The following is a 19,715-nucleotide window of genomic DNA, read 5'->3' as shown; positions in this document are numbered from 1 at the left end:
ATTTATTAAAATAGTAATTTATTTACAAATGAAAAAGTTAAGATCTACAGTAAGTCCCCTACATACAAACAAGTTCTGTTCCAAGAGCATGTTCACAAGTCTAATTTGTTCTTAAGTCCAACAAAGTTAGCCTAGGTACCCAACTAACACAATCGGCTGTATAGTGCTGTACTGTAATAGGTTTATAATCCTTTTCACACAAGTAACACATAAAAAACAAACATAAAAAATAAAGAAAACATTTTTAATCTTACGGTACAGTACCTTGAAAAGTACAGTAGTCCAGCACAGCAGCTGGCGCTTCTTAGGCAGTACCAGCTACATCACCACTGCTTTTTATGCTTGCTTCCAGACATCCTGGGCTTGAAATAATGATACTGTATCACTGTACTCTATACAGTACTGTAAAGTATACAAAAGCAGAACCACTTGTAGAGGATGCATTCATGTAAAAATGTATGCCAGACATGTGAACTAACTTACATGATTGGACATGGGAACGCACGTTCGCTTCTTTGAAAGTTCGCAACTTGAAGGTTTATATGTAGGGGACTTACTGTACTAATATTTCATACACAGATTGATGCTGGCACTCTCATTATGTCCATGTGTCAGCCTGTCTGAGTCATGTCAGAGCCCAAGGTGTTTCGTGAGGAAGAACATGAGTTGTGTGTGGGGGCATTGACCGTGGTACACTCACTCGTCTGCTCACTTTCAGCACTTTGTGACACATTGCACTTTACATGAGTAGATTTATGGGTATTATCCTAAATGGTAGAATCTTGATAAATATCGTTGTTGAAAATCAGAGGGAATGACCATGACAATCTTATAGAATAAAAAGTTTATCTGGCTATTTTATGAATCAGGATTTTCGGGTTGACGTACTTAGTTGTTGTGCCTTTTTTTTTTTTTTTAATGAAAATAAGGAAGTTCAAAATTTGCTGATAGTTCTGTGGTGACAAATGACTATTACTTGTTTGTAGGTACTTTTTTTTTAAAGAGAAACATAATCAGAACCTTAAAGGTGAAAGTTACATATTTTAGAGTGAATGAGAAAGTAACTGCTCTTTAAAAGGAACTTTAACAAATGAAGAGGACATTTTGAAAATAGATTTTTAGAAAATATCCACTGTTTTGTGATTTTTGTTGCCAAAAAATTATGTGTATTTATCACCCATCTGTCATATCTATATAATTTAAAAACTGGGCAACAACAGGATTTTCTAACCTGTTTTAAAGTTTTTGTTTTGTTTTTAAATTTGTGTTCAGGTAGTTTTTGAACCTATTAAAAATATTTTAATGCAACACCTCATAATAAGTTTGCAAGAATCAAGAAAAATGCAATTTTACTAGCAGAATTCAGTTAAAACCTTAGCATAATTAGTAAATTACATTAAAAAATAAACATTGTGATTTAGAAGGCTTTGCTAACAATGCACTTTTTCCAGGGGCACTACATATCTATGTGAAATCTTTTTAGCTAATCTAGCCAATGGGACCAACTATTGAAAATGAACTTAAAATCAGACCCTCAAATCTACAACATAATTTTTATAAGATTTTTTTAAGTTTCTTTTAATTGAGCCAAATGATATTTTGTACGACTAATAATTTAAAATTTTTTTAAATTTTTAATTGTTTTACCTCTTTCCCATCCTTTGTAATTTTTTTGTATAAATTTTGTATATATTTATTATGTATTAGTTTAGCCCTGCTTGGTTATAATTTATAAATGTACATAAATGTATATTGAGATGGTTCTTAAAACTTTTTTTTATTCCTAAGGTGCATGATCCAAAAAAATTTGTGTATCCTTGCTTTAAAAGGACGGTTGATGTTTTTAATTAAACAGGATGAGCTGGAATGAAAGGAACAGAGTTCTACAGATTTATTACCTATTTTCAGGGTACAACTACTGCACTGTTACATAAATAATGTCTTGTTGTTCTATCAAACAAAATAATAAGCTAAGTAGGCTTTCTGCTACACTTAAGAACATGGTATGTTTATCGTTTACCTATTTTTAAAAATATCTTATGGCATTTTAATGTTCTTGAATAACCATTAATAATGCCCTTCATTTTGGGAAAGTATCTCTTTGTTGTCTCCCACGAGTCATTTTATTTCCTGAAGGTTCAGTGAGAAATAACATTATTTTATATAACCTATCCTAGTCAGCATTACTCTAGGTTTGTGGTTCTAAATCTTTTTTCTGCCCTTCATGTTCACAGTACATTCTCATCAGTAACGTCACAATTTATCAGTGGGTCATGTATAATTTTAACCACCCTGCTAGTGATGTAGAATGCCTTTTAGACTAGTATATCTTCCCTAGTCCTTCCACTTCAGTTCAACAAAATTGAGAATTCCTGTGACTAGGCACTTTAAATGGGAAAAAAAGTCATATTTAATCAGGGTTAGGAACCAATAGATACAAATTTCCATCCTCCCCTTCACTCATTTCCTGGTCCCAAGGCAAACTGCTGTCCCTCAGGGCTAGTTTATCTGGTGACTAATGCATTAGTAAAAGCTCACTATAAAGACCCAACTTAGCTACTGTTGGGCCCTAATGTTTGCTTGCCTAGTGTTCTTTCTGGGCAACTTGTGGTTCCAATTTGATGTTTGAACGACTCATTGTTTCCATTTGATTCTAAAAGCACCTTCTGAACAAGTAGCCCCACTCCCAAATTAGGATTCAGCCCTCTTAGGCTGCTTCTACCATTCTGCTGCCTTCCCCTCCTCATGATGAACCTAGTTCTCAAGCTAAGACTACTAAATCAGAAAAGGCAGAGAATTTGGTAGGGAGATCTAATACCATTAACTAACTTGTCTTACTTAGACAAATAGAACTTAGTAATATTTATATAAGCCAAAGCATTCTTTTGTGTAAAACTTGGTAATAAATACAAAGTACAGGTTCACTCTGCAAGTTAAACATATTGTGTATGTAACATAGATACAGTTTTCAGTTTAGAATCTTCCACTTTCTAGTTTTATGACTGTGAACTTAATTTCTCTGAACCTCAGTTGACTCATTGGTGATATGTGGGTATTAATACCTCCCCTACAAGGGTGTTTTTTTGTTCGTTTTGTTTTTTTGGTAAAAATTGAATGAGCTTATATATATATGTATGTTGTATAGTACCTGGCACACAAAAAATACTTTGATTGCTAGTAAGTATGAGCATTGTATTTTTTTCTATATGTGTCTTTTCAAACTTATATACTATATATTTCCTTTAATTATCTACATTTTATTTAAGAGATGTATATAATCCCTTTATAATTTGTTTTGATCCACTAGCTCAACATTGAGTTGTAAAATGATAAAGATTGTCAGCTAGATACTGTGGGAAATAGTTTGGAAGTTAAAGCAGTTACCAAACTTGAAGCTAATCCTGAACCAATTTAGTGGCATCAGTAATGAAAAAGGAAGAGAAAGACGAAAGCCATTTGGAAAGACTAATTGGGTGCTGGAATAGACTTAGAAAATGGTGGTAGTTGGAAATGAATTGGGTGCTGGAATAAACTTAGAAAGTGGTGGTACAATTAAGGAAGTAAGAAAGCTAGAAAGAAATACTGGTGTCCTATGTCTTGGTAATGATTTTATACTTGGAGTTAATATGATAGAGGGACATTAAATAAAACTAGTGGTTGGAAATACAGCACTAGAGTATGAAAGAGAGCTTAGGATTAGAAAGATCTATTGGGAAGCCATTGACATAGTGATCATACATTGTGGGAATGAGGAAGGTTCCTGGTAGAGAATATGGAGAGATGAGTTGAGAGTCAAGGAATAACCTTTGAGGATTACTCATGTTTGTGGAACAGTAGTGGGAAGAGGAACTGAAAGGCTTATCATGGTGTCTGTTGAGTGCAACGGAGTGTGAAGAAGGAACAGGTGATTAGTGCTGCAGAGAGAAACCAAGGTAGACGATCCATTTAACTTGGCAATTTTCATATAAGGGCCTTGGTAGCTTTTGAAGGAGGTGTTCCAAAGATATAGAGGTAGAAAATTGTATCAGTTAGGGTCTTGGCAATAAATAGCACACTCAGAGTGGGTAATTTGAGGAAAGTTTAATAAAGGAGTTATATACAAAGGTGTGGGCAAGGTTTAGGAAATCAACAAGGGATGAGGTAGTACCAGCAGCAAGTGGGCGCTATCATCATCCTGGGCCTGAAGGGGCAAGGAGCAGGGGCGCTGTATAGAGCAGGCCACCTGACAGCATCTGTAGCCTTTGATAAAGGCTACATCTAATCCATACTCCTCACTCTTCTCCTTCCCACCAGTCCCCTTGTCATTACTTCCCACTGGCCAAATACAGCGAAAAGTTAAAGACCAAAAGAGCCCATTGATGCGATCCATACACGTGATTTTCCCAGGACACAGAGCAGGGTGGAGGGTGGATGTGGGTCCAGGGAGGCAAGCAGGCAATATTTAGCAAAAGGACAGAAAACAAATGACTCTTAAGGAAAGGATGGTTATAAGAAAATGGGGTTATTAACCAACTTATTTGAGAAATCCACTTTTATAGGAGTAAACTTCTGTATCTTAAAAAATTAATAATTATCTCTACCAACCCCTGCTTCGCAAGATTACTGTAAGGCCTAAATGGGAAAGACATGAAGATTTTATCCTTTTTTCTTTATTATTGTTAATGTACCCTGGCATTCTGCATTCTGTTGCTACTGCCTTGTTTGCTATCATTATTAAGTACAACCTAAGCCCCAATTGCATACGGTATTATTAATACAGCAGATACAAAAGGTTTAATTCAGAAGTGCTTTTTTTTCATACATGAAAGCACTGCTGTTTTGTCATTAGTGAGCATCTGTTAAATGTGTGAAACATGAAAACTCTTTTTTGATGTTCGTATGTCTTAATTTGACAGATTTATTTATAATGTATGTAAGAAGAAATTGTGTCAATAGTCATTGGCATTAAATGGGCTTATTTCTCATATTGAGAGTGATCAAGACCTTTGCTCACTTTGGAGAAATGTGTTAGCTTATTTTAAGGATTTTATTAATGCTCTTCTAGAGGTGGATTGATAAGCAGATTCTATTAGGCCAAAGGTGTTAAAGTGCTTTTAAAGATATAGATCCAAAGTAGCTTTTATAGTTCAAATAATATCTGAAGTTTGATCATATCAAAATAAAGTCCAAAGGGGCCAGTGTCTCAGAGACATTTTAGTTACTGTTCAGTTAGATTGACTGAATCTAGATTAGACATAAGTAGAAATCTGTTTTATACTTATTTATATACATGCCTGCTTATTACTTCTATGAGATAACCATGTGGTTAATCCCAAAGAAATAATCTGCAGGAATTCTAGCTGAGATTCGCAAAAGGCTGGAACAACAAGTTTTGAAACTGTTACCTTGGCTGCCATTCTCTCTCTGTGTCTGTCTCTCTTTCTCTTTCTGAGATTCTGTGGCTTTCTTTTCTCTGCTAGTCTTTGTTCATCTGCTTCATTCTTCTTTTTATAGACTATATTTTTCTGTTTTACTTCTCTATGGCCCAAATATGGTCTTTTCAGCCCCTACTTTATAAGCCTTTGGCTTAAAAATATACCATCTGCAGCTGCCATCTCTCCCAAGTCTCAGGGATGAGAAAGGGAGCATATGAATAAGACTTCAGTTTGTTTAGCACAGCCATGGGATTGGCACCTCGAGTCTAATCAGCTGTGCTCTCTGCAACTTATTTCTCTGACAGTTAGGGCATGTGGGCAAGGTAAGTACCCCTTTAAGAAAGCGAAGAAAGTATGCACCATTATAATATAATATACCTCTTTTCAGAGAACTTGATTGTCCCTTTTAAAATTCCATGTGAATATTGAAGGCTTACAAATAATAATACTCAAGTTTGGCTAGTAAACATTAATCTAGTTTCATGTTTCTCAAATTTAATTTTTCTCAAATTAAAATTTAACTTCTTAGATTCCATACTCTGGTGGGTTCATAACACATTAAAGGATTAAAGACCTATTAGAGTAAAATATTGATTACTGTAGCAGAATTCTAGCTAAGAATTAAATTTTTGCTTATTTTGTTTATTTCATTCCTCACAGGAGATACTTTTAACTGTGTATATCCCACTGTGGATAACAATGGCCTGTAAATATCTGTAAAAACGTAAATTATACTTTTATTATAGATAAAGTGAATCAGTTTTTTCAATATTAAACAATTCTATCAACACAGGCATTTAACTTTTTTCCCTCCAGATTTCTAGAGAAAGAAGAAATGCATGGTTTTTGGTTAGAGAATAGTTTGATAGTCTCTAGTGTTTGTTCAGTATACAGAGTAGTATGTTGAAAACAGTATTCTTTATCATAAGAATTTACTAATTTGTCATTCTTTTGAGCCCTCCATTTACCAACCATTTTCAAACAACCGGTGTACAAGGTATTGCACTTGTTACTATGAGGTATATAGGAAGTTTGAATTTGATAAAGATTCTTATCTTAAGGGACTTAAAATCTAAAAATAGTCTTGTCTAACACAGTCTACTTGAATATCTGTTATACGGGTTGGAAAGTACAGGTAGATTGCTATTCAGAGGAGAGACCAATTACTTCTGTTAGTGGTGGCAGGCTAGGGGAAAGAATGGAGAAATTCCATGAAGAAAATAGAATTTAAGCTAGGAATGTCCAAGAATTAGATATATAGAAATAGACAAAATACAAAGAATACATTTTAAATAATGACTCAATCTGAAAAGCAAAGGAGTTTTTTAGTCAGAAGTTATGATTAGTTAGTTCAGTAGGTGGAGTAATAGGTAGTCCATGGGGGATGGTGAAAATCTGAAAAGATATGCTGGAACAAGATCTTGCTGGTCTCAGCTGGAGAGCTTTGGTTTGTTTTCATGGTACTTGGAGAGCCACTGGAAATTTTGAATAGGCAGACGGCATGAACAAATCCTGCTTCAGGAAGATAGATAACATCCTAGGAAACTACTTTCTCTTAGAAAACCAATTACAGAAATGTAGACTCAAGGTATATGTATAACAGTTGGCAATCATTTAGCAGTATTCAACAAAGTTAGCCTTTTAAGATTTTTATAAAAAGGGATGATGTCGAGTAATGTTTCTTACCTTCAAGCTAAAAATATTACAGCATGCCTGCCACCTACCTGTTCCCTAGGTTGTAGTCTCTGTCTACCAGGGCATAGACCTGTTTCAGATTCCTGTCTTTATCCCTCTTTTGTAGATTTTATTAATGCCTGTTAATTTTTTTTAACTGTTGTTTGCTTTTAATTCCAAAGTATCCTGATTTGGGCAGAAAAAAAAATTGTCACTCTAGCTAAAATAATACAGAGACTGTTTTCAACTCTCAGATTACTCAAAATCAGGTTTAGTTTGGGATGTACACATGTTCATAGTTAACGTAAAATTATAATGTGAGTCTACATGCCTAAGTACAGAAATGTCACAGAACAATTGATGATGAATTACTAAATGAGTGATGTGGACAATGATAGCTGAAGTCTAAGCGAGAGATGAACTGAGCCTCATGGTTAGCTGTTGAGACTAGGCTGTTCACACTGATTTTTGAAAGAATCCCCTTAACCATTTCCTTATGGTCTGCTTGCTGGTTTCCAAAACTGTTTTTGGCATTTTTTTAATCATAATTTTATGTCCTATACATTTCAGGTCACATACCATTGTGGTTTTATATCATTTTATCAAATTATCCTCTTTAGGAAAGTCATTCTTACTATTCAAATAGAAATAAAGATACATACCTCAGCTTGTTATCTCCAGATACAAAAAAAAAAGAACGTTTGTCTTTAAAACTGCCAGACATCTGTTATTCTTCTCACACCTTCTGAATTTGTATCTTAAGCCAGTTCTAACCATTAATTACCACAGTTGAGGTGTAACACATTAAATATAACATTTTTCTTATTTGAGGCAGTTTCTGTACTTTAGAGAAAACAGATCTCTTTAGTGCAGAATGCTAAGCGTCTTTGAAGACATCCTCTGTCATATCCTTGTGGTGGAGATTGGGATAGAGGAAAATAAAACTGTGTCTTAAAAAAGACTTCATCAGTCCCAACATTCCTGAATTTCTTCAGTAAGTGTGCTGGTAATTCCAAATAATACATATATATTAAGAATTAAAGTTGTATCTATTTAAAATATGAAGAATAAATTAATGCTTCTGTATATAAAATCAATCTGTCAAATAAATTTTTTAGGTTGAAAACAAAACTCATGGACAGCAATGCATATATATAGCTGTATAACTTGAAAGTTCCTAGAAGATTCCTTGTGAGCGGCAATGTCATTTATTTGGTTAGCTCAGTTTGAATGACCATTTAGGCACTTAATTATATGTATAATACTAGACTGTATATTTGTTTTGTCTCTCTGTTTTTTTAAGAGTTTGACTCGTATATAAAGAATATTTTGAATGTTGTTGAGCCTAAGTATTTTGCCTGAGTGAAGAATTATCACAGTGTGAGTCACAGTCATCAAAGCCAAGAGGACAAAGAACAGTGTTGTGTCAAGAGATATTCTAGCTTCTGGACTATATTCTGTACTTGAGTTGGCCCTTTTTTTTCAGTGTTTCCAGCATTGATTTTATGGATGACCTGCACAGGTCATTTAATCTTTTCCTGTTATTTCTCCTCCAATAGAGTGAATTATTGTCATTTACCATTTATGTAACTTACAGAATGGTGGAGATTAGAGTAATAAATCCAAACTTAGGAGAACTCCCTTTAAACAATGAGAGTTCCCTACAATTCTCTGGCATCACAACAAAATAAAATTACACTGGCTCCAATATATCACCCTTCTTCACTGTGAAACTGAACTAGAGCAGCAACACAAATCCTGCCAGGTGACTCATTTAAAAAATCGGGGGACGGGGATTGATCTCTAGTCATATCGCATAGTTACTGCTGCCCTCCAGGAATAAATTTATCACACACATTTTGTACTTCTGTGCCTTGAACCACTTCAGAATATTTGGAGGAAAAAATTAGATTGCCCACTTTATAGAGAGCCCTGATTCTAACCCATGACTGACTGATAAACAAATAAAGGTAGAACCTTAAGGGTGTTGATCAAGTTAGATATGAGAGGGAGTTAGGGACCTTGATTTTTCTTTTTTCAATTTTGAGTCAATTTAAAGATCTGTAATGACTCAAGCAGAGAGTCGATTTCCCATCCAGTAATCATTTTTCAGTAAATGTGTTCTTAAAAGTCCACATAGTAAATATTTTAGGCTTTGTGGGCCAAGAGACAAAATAGAGGATTTTAGGTAGGTACTTATATAGCCATTTAAAATGTAACCATTTAAAAATGTAAAAACTATTCTTAGCTTGCAGGCCACACAAAACCAGTAGGTTGGAGCTGGCCCGCAGATCAAAGCTTGCCAAGTCCTTCCGTAGAGCTCTGTTTTGTTCAGATAGAGAAGCTTGAGGGTCTGAGACAGTTCTGATGATCTTATCTCGTCCTTACTAGTGCCTGGTAAAGGCATGGGCCCACAAACCATCTCTGGCCCCAACCATAAGGAGAGGTTCGCTGAGAAAGCTTTCTTCTCTTTTAAAATAGATGTCGGCAACTTCCCTTTTGGCCTTGGGTAAGACTGCCTGGCACTGGTGGAGCGCAGCTGCCGCAGTCATCCTATGACCTGAGACGGGAAAGCCCGGAGCCCTGAGACCAGGGAATTGGAGAAGTTTCTGACATTTGCTTCTAGAGAGGAATAATTCTTCTTCACAAAAACCCTTATAGAATATCTGTTTAATATTTCCCTATTATTGATTGTCGTTCTTTCTAAGTGGGTTGTACAAAGTCTCACCAAATTTTTCTAGTTTCTTTTTTTTATTAAGTTTTTTTTTTTTTTTGATGTGGACCATTCTTTAAGAGTCTTTATTGAATTTGTTACAGTATTGCTTCTGTTTTATGTTTTGGTTTTTTGGCCACGAGGCATGTGGGATCTTAGCTCCCTGACCAGGGATTGAACCTGCACCCCCTGCATTGGAAGGCGAGGTCTTAACCGCTGGAACCCCAGGGAAGTCCCTCTAGTTTCTTTATTCTACTTATTTCCATGGAATGAGTGCTTCTATTACATTATTCGCTGATACTTTTCTATGACTTCCTGTAGTGCTTCAGCCTTGTTGTCTGATGAAGCACTCCATGGATATTCTTTTGTTGCTATGAAACTATTTAGAATTTGAGGGAAGAATTATTTCATAAAGAAAAATATATACATTTACTAAAGCAAAGAATTTTGTGTTACACTGGTCTCTCCTGTACTTTAGGGTAGAGGGAAGAGTTACATTTAAGGTTAAGTCATAGTCTCTGCTTTTAAATAGCTTACAGTTTACATGTAGCATCTAATATTAGCAAGTGCTTAGTAAATGGTAGTTGCATCCCTTCCTTATATTAGTGAGTAGTGATTTTTGCTCAGTATTTCACTCCATGAGTGCATGTCCCAGAATGAGTAAGAGGCGGAAGAAGTGAATCTGCAGTGTTCTATATTGCGCTCAGTTCCACCATGCATATTAATAGAGAGAACCGCTTCTTACACATAGTGTGTTGTTAATGTTTAAAAATACTGTCTGTACTTTATCTGGTGTTCAGTTGATCTGCTTAGACACTGGAAGTGAAACTGGCTGGTGTTGGATTTACTGAGAAACTTTACATCTGTCTCTACCATCGCATTGCTAAGGCATCTTAAAGGATAATCTTGACCAAAGGCAAATTTTACCTTTCACGATGACTTTAGAAACTAACACCTTTAGAAAATGGGGCTCCAGGGTAATCTAATAAAGGTGGAGCATAGCAGGCCTATCAGATTATGAAGAAAAATATAGTGGGAAGAGAGGTGGGAGAGGTGGTATCAAAGTAAATGACAGATGGTCTTCAATGACACGCTGAGGGATTCAAGTTTATGTGAAGGCACTGAAGAGTCACTGAGTTTGGGGTGAGGAATAACTTGGTAAGATCTGTATTTCATAGTAGTAGTTCTGAAACCATGTTCCCATGATTTAATGAGCTGGATTATGGATTTCCATCACTATAATTGAATAATTTAGTGGGTGTCTTATCCAATTTCCAGAAAAATGTTAATGATTAGAATGTTTTTAAAGTTTTTTCCTGTGATGAGGACATAACAGAAATATTCACAGAAAAATTCAAGAAGTTTAGTTTGACCACTTGTGTTTTCCATTAATACATGCTAATGGCTGTGCTTTTATGTTGTTTATGTATAAACAGTCATTTTTCTGCTGGCAAATGTGATATAATTAAATTTGTCAGCATTTCATGGTGAATCTTGTGAACACCATTAAGAATTTATTGGCTCTCTCTTGTGAGAACACCAGAATCACAGCTAGCTGCTGGACAGTCATTGATAGGAAGATGCTGGAACTCACCAAAAAAGACACCCCAAATACAAAGAGAAAGGAGAAGCCACAATGAGACGGTAGGAGGGGCACAATCACAGCAAAATCAAATCCCGTAACTGCTGGGTGGGTGACTCACAGACTGGAGAACACTTATACCACAGAAGTCCACCCACTGGAGTGAAGGTTCTGAGCCCCACGTCCGGCTTCCCAACCTGGGGGTCTGGCAAGAGGAGGAGGAATTCCTAGAGAATCAGACTTTGAAGGCTAGTGGGATTTGATTGCAGGACTTCAACAGGACTGGGGGAAACAGAGACTCCACTCTTGGAGGGCACACACAAAGTAGTGTGGGCATCGGGATCCAGGGGAAGGAGCAGTGACCCCAGGGGAAACTGAACCAGACCTACCTGCTGTTGGAGGGCCTCCCACAGAAGTGGGGGGTGGCTGTGGCTCACCGTGGGGACAAGGACACTGGCAGCAGAAGTTCTGAGAAGTACTCCTTGACAGGAGCTCTCCCAGAATCCACCATTAGCCCCACCAAAGAGCCCAGGTAGGCTCCAGTGTTGGGTTCCCTCAGGCCAAAAACCAACAGGGAGGGAAAGCCAGCCCCACCCATCAGCAGTCAAGCAGATTAAAGTTTTACTGAGCTCTGCCCACCAGAGCAACAGCCAGCTCTACCCACCACCAGTCCCTCCCATCAGGAAACCTGCACAAGCCTCTTAGAAGGAACACTCCCAAACTCATTCTATGAGGCCACCATTACCCTTATACCAAAACCAGACAAAGATACTACAAGAAAAGAAAATTACAGACAAATATCACTCATGAATATAGATGCAAAAATCCTCAACAAAATACTAGCAAACAGAATCCAACAACACATTAAAAGGATCATACACCATGATCAAGTGGGATTTATCCCAGAGATGCAAGGATTCTTCAGTATATGCAAATCAATCAGTGTGATACACCATATTAATAAACTGAAGAATAAAAACCATATGATCATCTCAATAGATGCAGAAAAAGCTTTTGACACAATTCAACACCCATTTATGATAAAAACTCTCCAGAAAGTGGGCACAGAGGGAACCTACCTCAACATAATAAAGGCCATATATGACAAACCCACAGCAAACATCATTCTCAGTGGTGAAAAACTGAAAGCATTTCCTCTAAGATCAGGAACAAGACAAGGATGTCCACTCTCACCAATATTATTCAACATAGTTTTGGAAGTCCTAGCCATCAGAGAAGAAAATCAAGAAAAAGAAGTAAAAGGAATACATATTGGAAAAGAAGAAGTAAATCTGTCACTGTTTGCAGATGACATGATACTATACAGAGAGAATCCTAAAGATGCCACCAGAAAACTACTAGAGCTATTCAATGAATTTGGTAAAGTTGCAGGATACAAAATTAATGCACAGAAATCTCTTGCATTCCTATACACTAATGGTGAAAAATCTGAAAGAGAAATTAAGGAAACACTCCCATTTACCATTGCAACAAAAAGAATAAAATACCTAGGAATAAACTTACCTAGGGAGACGAAAGACGTGTATGCAGAAAACTATAAGACACTGCTGAAAGAAATTAAACATGATACCAACATGGAGAGATATACCATGTTCTTGGATTGGAAGAATCAATATTGTGAAAATGACTATACTACCCAAAGCAATCTACAGATTCAATGCAATCCCTATCAAATTACCAATGGCATTTTTTACAGAACTAGAACAAAAAAATCTTAAAATTTGTATGGAGACACAAAACACCCCAAATAGCCAAAGCAGTCTTGAGGGAAAACAACGGAGCTGAAGGAATCAGACTCCCTGACTTCACACTATACTACAGTGTTACAGTAATCAAGACAATATGGTACTGGCACAAAAACAGAAAAGTAGGTCAATGGAACAAGATAGCCCAGAGATAAACCCACACACCTATGGTCAACTAATCTATGACAAAGGAGGCAAGGATATACAATGGAGAAAAGGCAGTCTCTTCAATAAGTGGTGCTGGGAAAACTGGACAGCTACATGTAAAAGAATGAAATTAGAACACTCCCTAACACCATACACATAAATAAACTCAAAATGGGTTAGAGACCTAATGTAAGACTGGACACTATAAAACTCTTAGAGGAAAACATAGGAAGAACACTCTTTGACATAAATCACATCAAGATCTTTTTTGATCCACCTCCTAGAGTAATGGAAATAAAAACAAAAATAAACAAATGTGACCTAATGAAACTTGAAAGCTTTTGCACTGCAAAGGAGACCATAAACAAGACGAAAAGACAACCCTCAGAATGGGAGAAAATATTTGCAAACGAATCAACAAAGGATTAATATCCGAAATATATAAACAGCTCATGCAGCTCAATATTAAAAAAACAAACAGCCCAATCCAAAAATGGGCAGAAGACCTAAATAGACATTTCTCCAAAGGAGACATACAGATGGCCATGAAGCACATGAAAAGCTGCTCAACATCACTAATTATTAGAGAAATGCAAATCAAAACTACGAGTATCACCTCACACCAGTTAGAATGGGCATCATCAGAAAATCTACAAACAACAAATGCTGGAGAGGGTGTGGAGAAAAGGGAACCCTCTTGCACTGTTGGGAATGTAAATTGATACAGCCACTATGGAGAACAGTATGGAGCTTCCTTAAAAAACTAAAAATAGAACTACCATATGACCCAGCAATCCCACTACTGGGCATATAGCCAGAGAAAATCATAATTCAGAAAGACACATGCACCCCAGTGTTCGTTGCAGCACTGTTTACAATAGCCAGGTCATGGAAGCAACCTAAATGCCCATCGACAGACAAATGGATAAAGAAGATGTGGTACATATATACAATGGAATATTACTCTGCCATAAAAAGGAACGAAACTGTGTCATTTGTTGAGACGTGGATGGATCTAGAGACTGTCATACAAAGTGAAGTAAGTCAGAAAGGGAAAAACAAATATCATATATTAACGCATGTATGTGGAACCTAGAAGAATGGTACAGATGAACCGGTTTGCAGGAAAGAAGTTGAGACAGATGTAGAGAACAAACGTATGGACACCAAGGCGGGAAAGCTGCGGGGGGTGAGAGGTGTGATGAATTGGGCGATTGGGATTGACATGTATACACTGATGTATATAAAATTGATGACTAATAAGAACCTGCTGTATAAAAAAATAAATAAAATTTTTTAAAAAAAGAAATTATTCGAACCCTTGCCTGAAGTGTCACAGCCTTACAACAATGAAAAACTGGAGACAGGGAGACTGTCTTAAATCCTTTCTTTTCTTAATCTTGTGTTTGGTGGAGGTACCCAAGTGTTTTGAATAACCAACCAGCATATATTTGAGAATTTACTATGTACCATTAACGGGAGCTTTCTAGAGGACCCAGAAAACCTATACAATACTTTCCATTTTTCAGTAACCTTAGTTTTACTTGGTAAACAAACACTATCCCTGTGTTCTAATTTATAAAATAGTGCTGAATTGACATAGGTATTCAGAAAGGAATTAATCAGCAAGGCTTCAAGTAATCAAGGAAGATTTCTTAGAAAAGGTGAGACTTGCACTGGATCTCATAATCCAGAAAGGCAGAGCAAGGGCTTCTCTGAAAGAAGCAACATGTACAATGAACATGGACTTTGGTCTGAGTGGAGTAGAGTCTTTACTGGGGTATCCTAGAAAACAGGTTAGGACTAGGTAGTTTTGATCAAATTATAAACATGATTCCAAAGTTTAACATTGTCTTAACAGTCTTAAAATTATTCTTCCTTTATAATTCTTCAAAGTTTTAAAAATGGAACCTTTGAATCTTCAAATCAGGTTTTTGGTTAAATGTGTAATTCAATTGGGGCATTCTATCATAATCATTTACTAAAATTAGAAAAGAAATATAATTAATTACTTTGACTGTCTTTGCTTACTTATTCTGTTGTCTTTATATTCCGGGAACAAGTTTGGTAGAACTCATTCATCCAAAAGTATTTAATGTGCATCTTCGACGTGGCAGGCAGTGAACATCAGGCAAGAGTCCCAGCCCTCAGGGACCTTACAGAGACCCCTAGTTGTGAGGAGAGTGGCAGGGAGTGGAGGATGGACAGGAAGACAGTCGTTCAGGGAAAGGATGGGTATGTTAGAATTTTCAATAAGGTGGTCAGAGAAAGACAGCTAAGAAGATGGTATTTCTTAGAATCAGTAAGCGAGAATTAATAATGAATAGTCTGTGGTATTTTTCAAAAAGCTTTGACAGTTGATTTTTCTCATAATTTATTCGCTAGGGTGTAAAAGGGGACAAAAATAGCTGCTCGATCTCATGTGCCCACCCAATGATTTTTCAGATGAATGCACTGGACACCCTTGGTCAGACTGCTTTGCATAGAGCTGCCCTTGCCGGTCACCTGCAGACCTGCCGCCTGCTACTGAGTTACGGCTCTGATCCCTCCATCATCTCTTTACAAGGCTTTACAGCAGCACAGATGGGGAACGAAGCAGTGCAGCAGATTCTGAGTGGTAAGTTCAAATAGATAGACATTACATTCTGTTCTTCCTCTTCCATGTCTGTCCACTGATAAACTCTTTCCACAGACAAACTTTGTGCCCCTTGTTTTAAGTGGCTCTTTGGAGTATTTTCTTTGCCTGAATATTTTTCCTGCCTTTCCTTGCTTGCAGTTTAGCCTGTGGCTCTGCCCATCAGCCTGTTTTGGTGGGGTTGAGGTAGGTGTCATGAAGAGAGGCAACCATTTTCTTTAATTTTTTTAGTGTTAAGTTGGAAACCTGACTTATGGATGTTATGATCAAAGGTTACTTAAAACTCCTATAAACAGTGTGGAATTACAGTTGCTCCGAAATCTATCAAATAGGGAAAATTACAAATCGTTCATATGGTAATGATCTTATAATTATTTGTTCTTACGTGTGTTATATTCTGCTTTCTGTAATTCTTCATTGTGCTATTCTGATATTATCTTGTCTTTCCTGGTTTAAATATAATTATAAAATCCTACTGAGTGTTACAGTGCCTACCTAGCACAGTGTTATATACTTTAAGTATCTCGTTTATTGCGGGCGATCAAACATAAAACTGTTACAAAAATAGATACTAGTTTCCAAAGCCCCCAAATCAGAGGAAATAACACGGTCTGCCTACTGAAAAATGAATAAGAAGTTACAAAAGAAATTTAATATAATTGACTCTTCTTTCTCATTCTTTTAATTTTTTCCATGGATTATGTCTGCTGTAGAATGACCTAACAAACTGAAAGAGTAAAATGGAGTAGGCTACAGGCAAGGAATCAGAAGTCTGCTGCTTTCCCTACGTATAATGCAGTAGTTCTTTTCTGCATCAGACGCAGCATACCCTCTTTATTATGAATATTTTATAGCATCCATTTACTATCCAGAAATGAAATTCATAGATACTATGACCTAACTATACAGAGACCTTTCCAAAAATCTTTATTAAATGCCCTATCTTACTCTGTAAAACTCACTTCCCTGAATAAAGTACTTTAGAAAGAGCTGAAGTATTTCTTCTGAAATCTGAAACCTTATTATAGCATCCCTTGATCTTCCCGTTTGGACACTGGGCTCAAGGAAGGTGTCTCTGGCCACAAGATATTGAAATCTTAAGCCTGGAAGAGAATTTCTGGGAAACCAACCAACGCTCACTTTATAGGTGCGAAAACTAAGCTATCAAATGATTTGTCCATCATCACATAGAGCCCAGTCTAAATCCAGGTTTTCTGGACTTAAGTTCTTTTGCGTTACATGAGTGTGTGTACACATGTGCATTATAAAAGCCATACTTAATGTCCATGATCATACTTTGAGTGATAAGCATTGTTTTCTTTAAAAATCTTTTTATTTGGGCCAATGTATAATGAATTTTTGGTTTGTTTATAGTATTGGATTAATCAGAATAACTCATTTGTTAGCCTCATAACTTCTAGACTTAACAGCCTGTTTTAATTATATTCTATTTAACATTTGTATCACACCTCTTAAGACATTTTAAATTGCATTTCCCTGAAGCCATAAATGCGAATTAAACAAATTTCTGTATTTAGTAGGCCTTTATTGTACACTGATTATATTTTCTAAGGTCACTGATTTCAGGAGTATTACTTCTGTTTCATAGTGTAGAAATTGAGACCAAAAAGAAAGGCTAAACATTAAGTACTGAAAGTTGAGTGGCTTCCCTCGGTTTACATAACAGAATCTATTGCAAAGCTTTGCTCCAACACTTTGAAAGACCAATGTATCATAAAGATGTCCTTGATCTCATGGTCCTGTGTTTCTCCATTCCCCTTTGCCAAGTTTTGACCATAAAATTTGAAAGACAGAGTAATTGGGATGGAGAGGATTTGTGTGTCCTAAAATTTGTTTGAATTTGGCTTATGATAAGGTGGATATAGATTGAAGTAAGACACCACAAAACCTTAAATTAGATCTTAGAAATTTCTGACACCTTAACCCTCTCTCTTTCCATTCACCAAATAATTTTCCCTCCTTAGCTACTCTGTGATTCCTTAAAAACCAACAGCACTCTTTCCTTTCTTTCATGTAGAAAGTACACCTATACGCACTTCTGATGTCGACTATCGGCTCTTAGAAGCATCTAAAGCCGGAGACTTGGAAACTGTGAAGGTAAGGCAGCGCTTCAATGTCTTGGGTAGCTCTGTGGAACCTTTGCTTACCAATTCATTTTAGGCTTGTAAGTGAAACTACTCAAATCCAAACAATAAAAGGGATGAGCAGAGTAGATCCATAAACTGGAGAGATCTTTAACTGTGAAGGTTTTCCTAGTATGTGCCGTACATTAAACCACTTTCTAGTCACTTTACTTCTGGTTATATGAATGCTCTTTTTATTTCCACTTTTATTAGATGTTATTTTGGCCACTTTCATAAATTCCCAAGCTAGTTCAAGCCCAGGTAGTAGTAAAGTTTGAAACAATGTTCTTGACCTTTTCCAAGAGATTCTCACATTTGCTCTAGGAAAACATCCTTATGATCCTGCAGCCATTTGGAATTCACTATATGCAGAAGATGGATCTTCTTTTCTCTGTCATTGCTTTTGCCAAGGAAATTTTATCAGCCTTTACTCGTGGTGCAGAAACAATGATTATAGATTGAATTTTTTCAAATACAAAATTATATTCTAGTATTGAATATGCCTTTTTAAAACACATACACTTCCCCTCTATAATCATTCATGTGTGGAAGAAGATAACAGAAAGGGGTATGAGTTTTATTTTTGTTTGGGGATTGGTCTTGTAGTTTTATTTTTTTTTTCCTTTTTTTAAAGAAAGGCTAATTGCAAATTTGGTATTGATAATCTTACCAGCTTATTTTTTACAAACTAATCTTGCTCGTTTCTTATTGTCGTTTCTTATTAAGCAAACTTGGTTTTTGTGATTTTTAGCAAACAAATTTTAGTACTCTCGATGATGTATACTGGTTGAAAATGACAGTAAATGCTTTCTAAACTCTGTTGCCTAGAAATTTTATTTTTGTTGCATTATGTGGCTACTTCCAGCCTCTCTTCCATCTTACATTAACATCTAAGTTATTTAAAGGAAAATAGTAAATGTCAGTCATAACAGCCACTAGAGAGAATTTTTAAATTTCTCTTAGATCTGAAATTATATATTTTTTTCTTAAAAATACTTTTATCATTTGAAATGTATCCTAATAAAATTTTAAAATATAAAAGCGATTAGGACTCCTTTTCTGTATCACAGCATGATAACCCCAGTGCTAGAATTGCTATGTGTGCCCATTATAATTAAATTAATAGTTTATTATTTTTTTAATGTGTAGGTTTTAATTCCTACATCTTGTATGTATTAGAAACCATGCCACAGCTTCCAGGTTTCTTAAATAATCCATTCACAATAAAGGCCAACTATATTTTTATGAATAGAGTAGAAATGGCAGAAGAAAACAAAGCACAAATTAAGTGAGAATTAAGCATGGTAAACTTTTCCTTCCTTAGAGGCTTTAGAAAGCATTAGAAATTAGTTATTAGAAAAAATGGCTGTTTGCTGAGTAAAGTATTTGAGAAGCAGGTAGGAAGGATATAAAAATTGCCTTGGCATTCAAAAAGAAATTGAAATAGAATAGAGGATAAAGAACTTCCAAATAGTAAAAAGCAAATATTTAATAAGCCGAATTGGCTTTCTTTTTGTTAATAAAAGCATAAAATAAATTGGGTTTCATTCCCTACCTCATCCCCATTTTGCCACTGTTCTCTGCAAAGGAAAAAACAAGCTAACTTAGAATATAAAGAACTGGGGTAAAAGCAGCCGAAC

At 36.0% G+C, this 19,715-nt stretch overlaps 1 protein-coding gene across 2 annotated transcripts in view; it reads left to right on the top strand.

Moving 5' to 3' along the window:
- TNKS (tankyrase) overlaps positions 1 to 19,715 on the top strand; it is a 177,642-nt gene that overhangs the window by 117,606 nt on the left and 40,321 nt on the right. For both annotated transcript variants that reach the window (XM_029226259.1, XM_029226260.1), the window contains exons 12-13: positions 15,742 to 15,913; positions 17,970 to 18,049. In XM_029226259.1, coding sequence (XP_029082092.1) covers positions 15,742 to 15,913; positions 17,970 to 18,049 — 252 coding nt within the window. The remainder of the gene's footprint in view (positions 1 to 15,741; positions 15,914 to 17,969; positions 18,050 to 19,715) is intronic.

This window comes from Monodon monoceros, unplaced genomic scaffold, assembly GCF_005190385.1.
Source record: "Monodon monoceros isolate NGI ecotype Baffin Bay Population unplaced genomic scaffold, NGI_Narwhal_1 Super_Scaffold_17, whole genome shotgun sequence".
Taxonomy (NCBI): domain Eukaryota; kingdom Metazoa; phylum Chordata; class Mammalia; order Artiodactyla; family Monodontidae; genus Monodon; species Monodon monoceros.
Note: the sequence above shows the minus strand (reverse complement) of the source record. Positions and strands in the feature narration are given on the sequence as shown.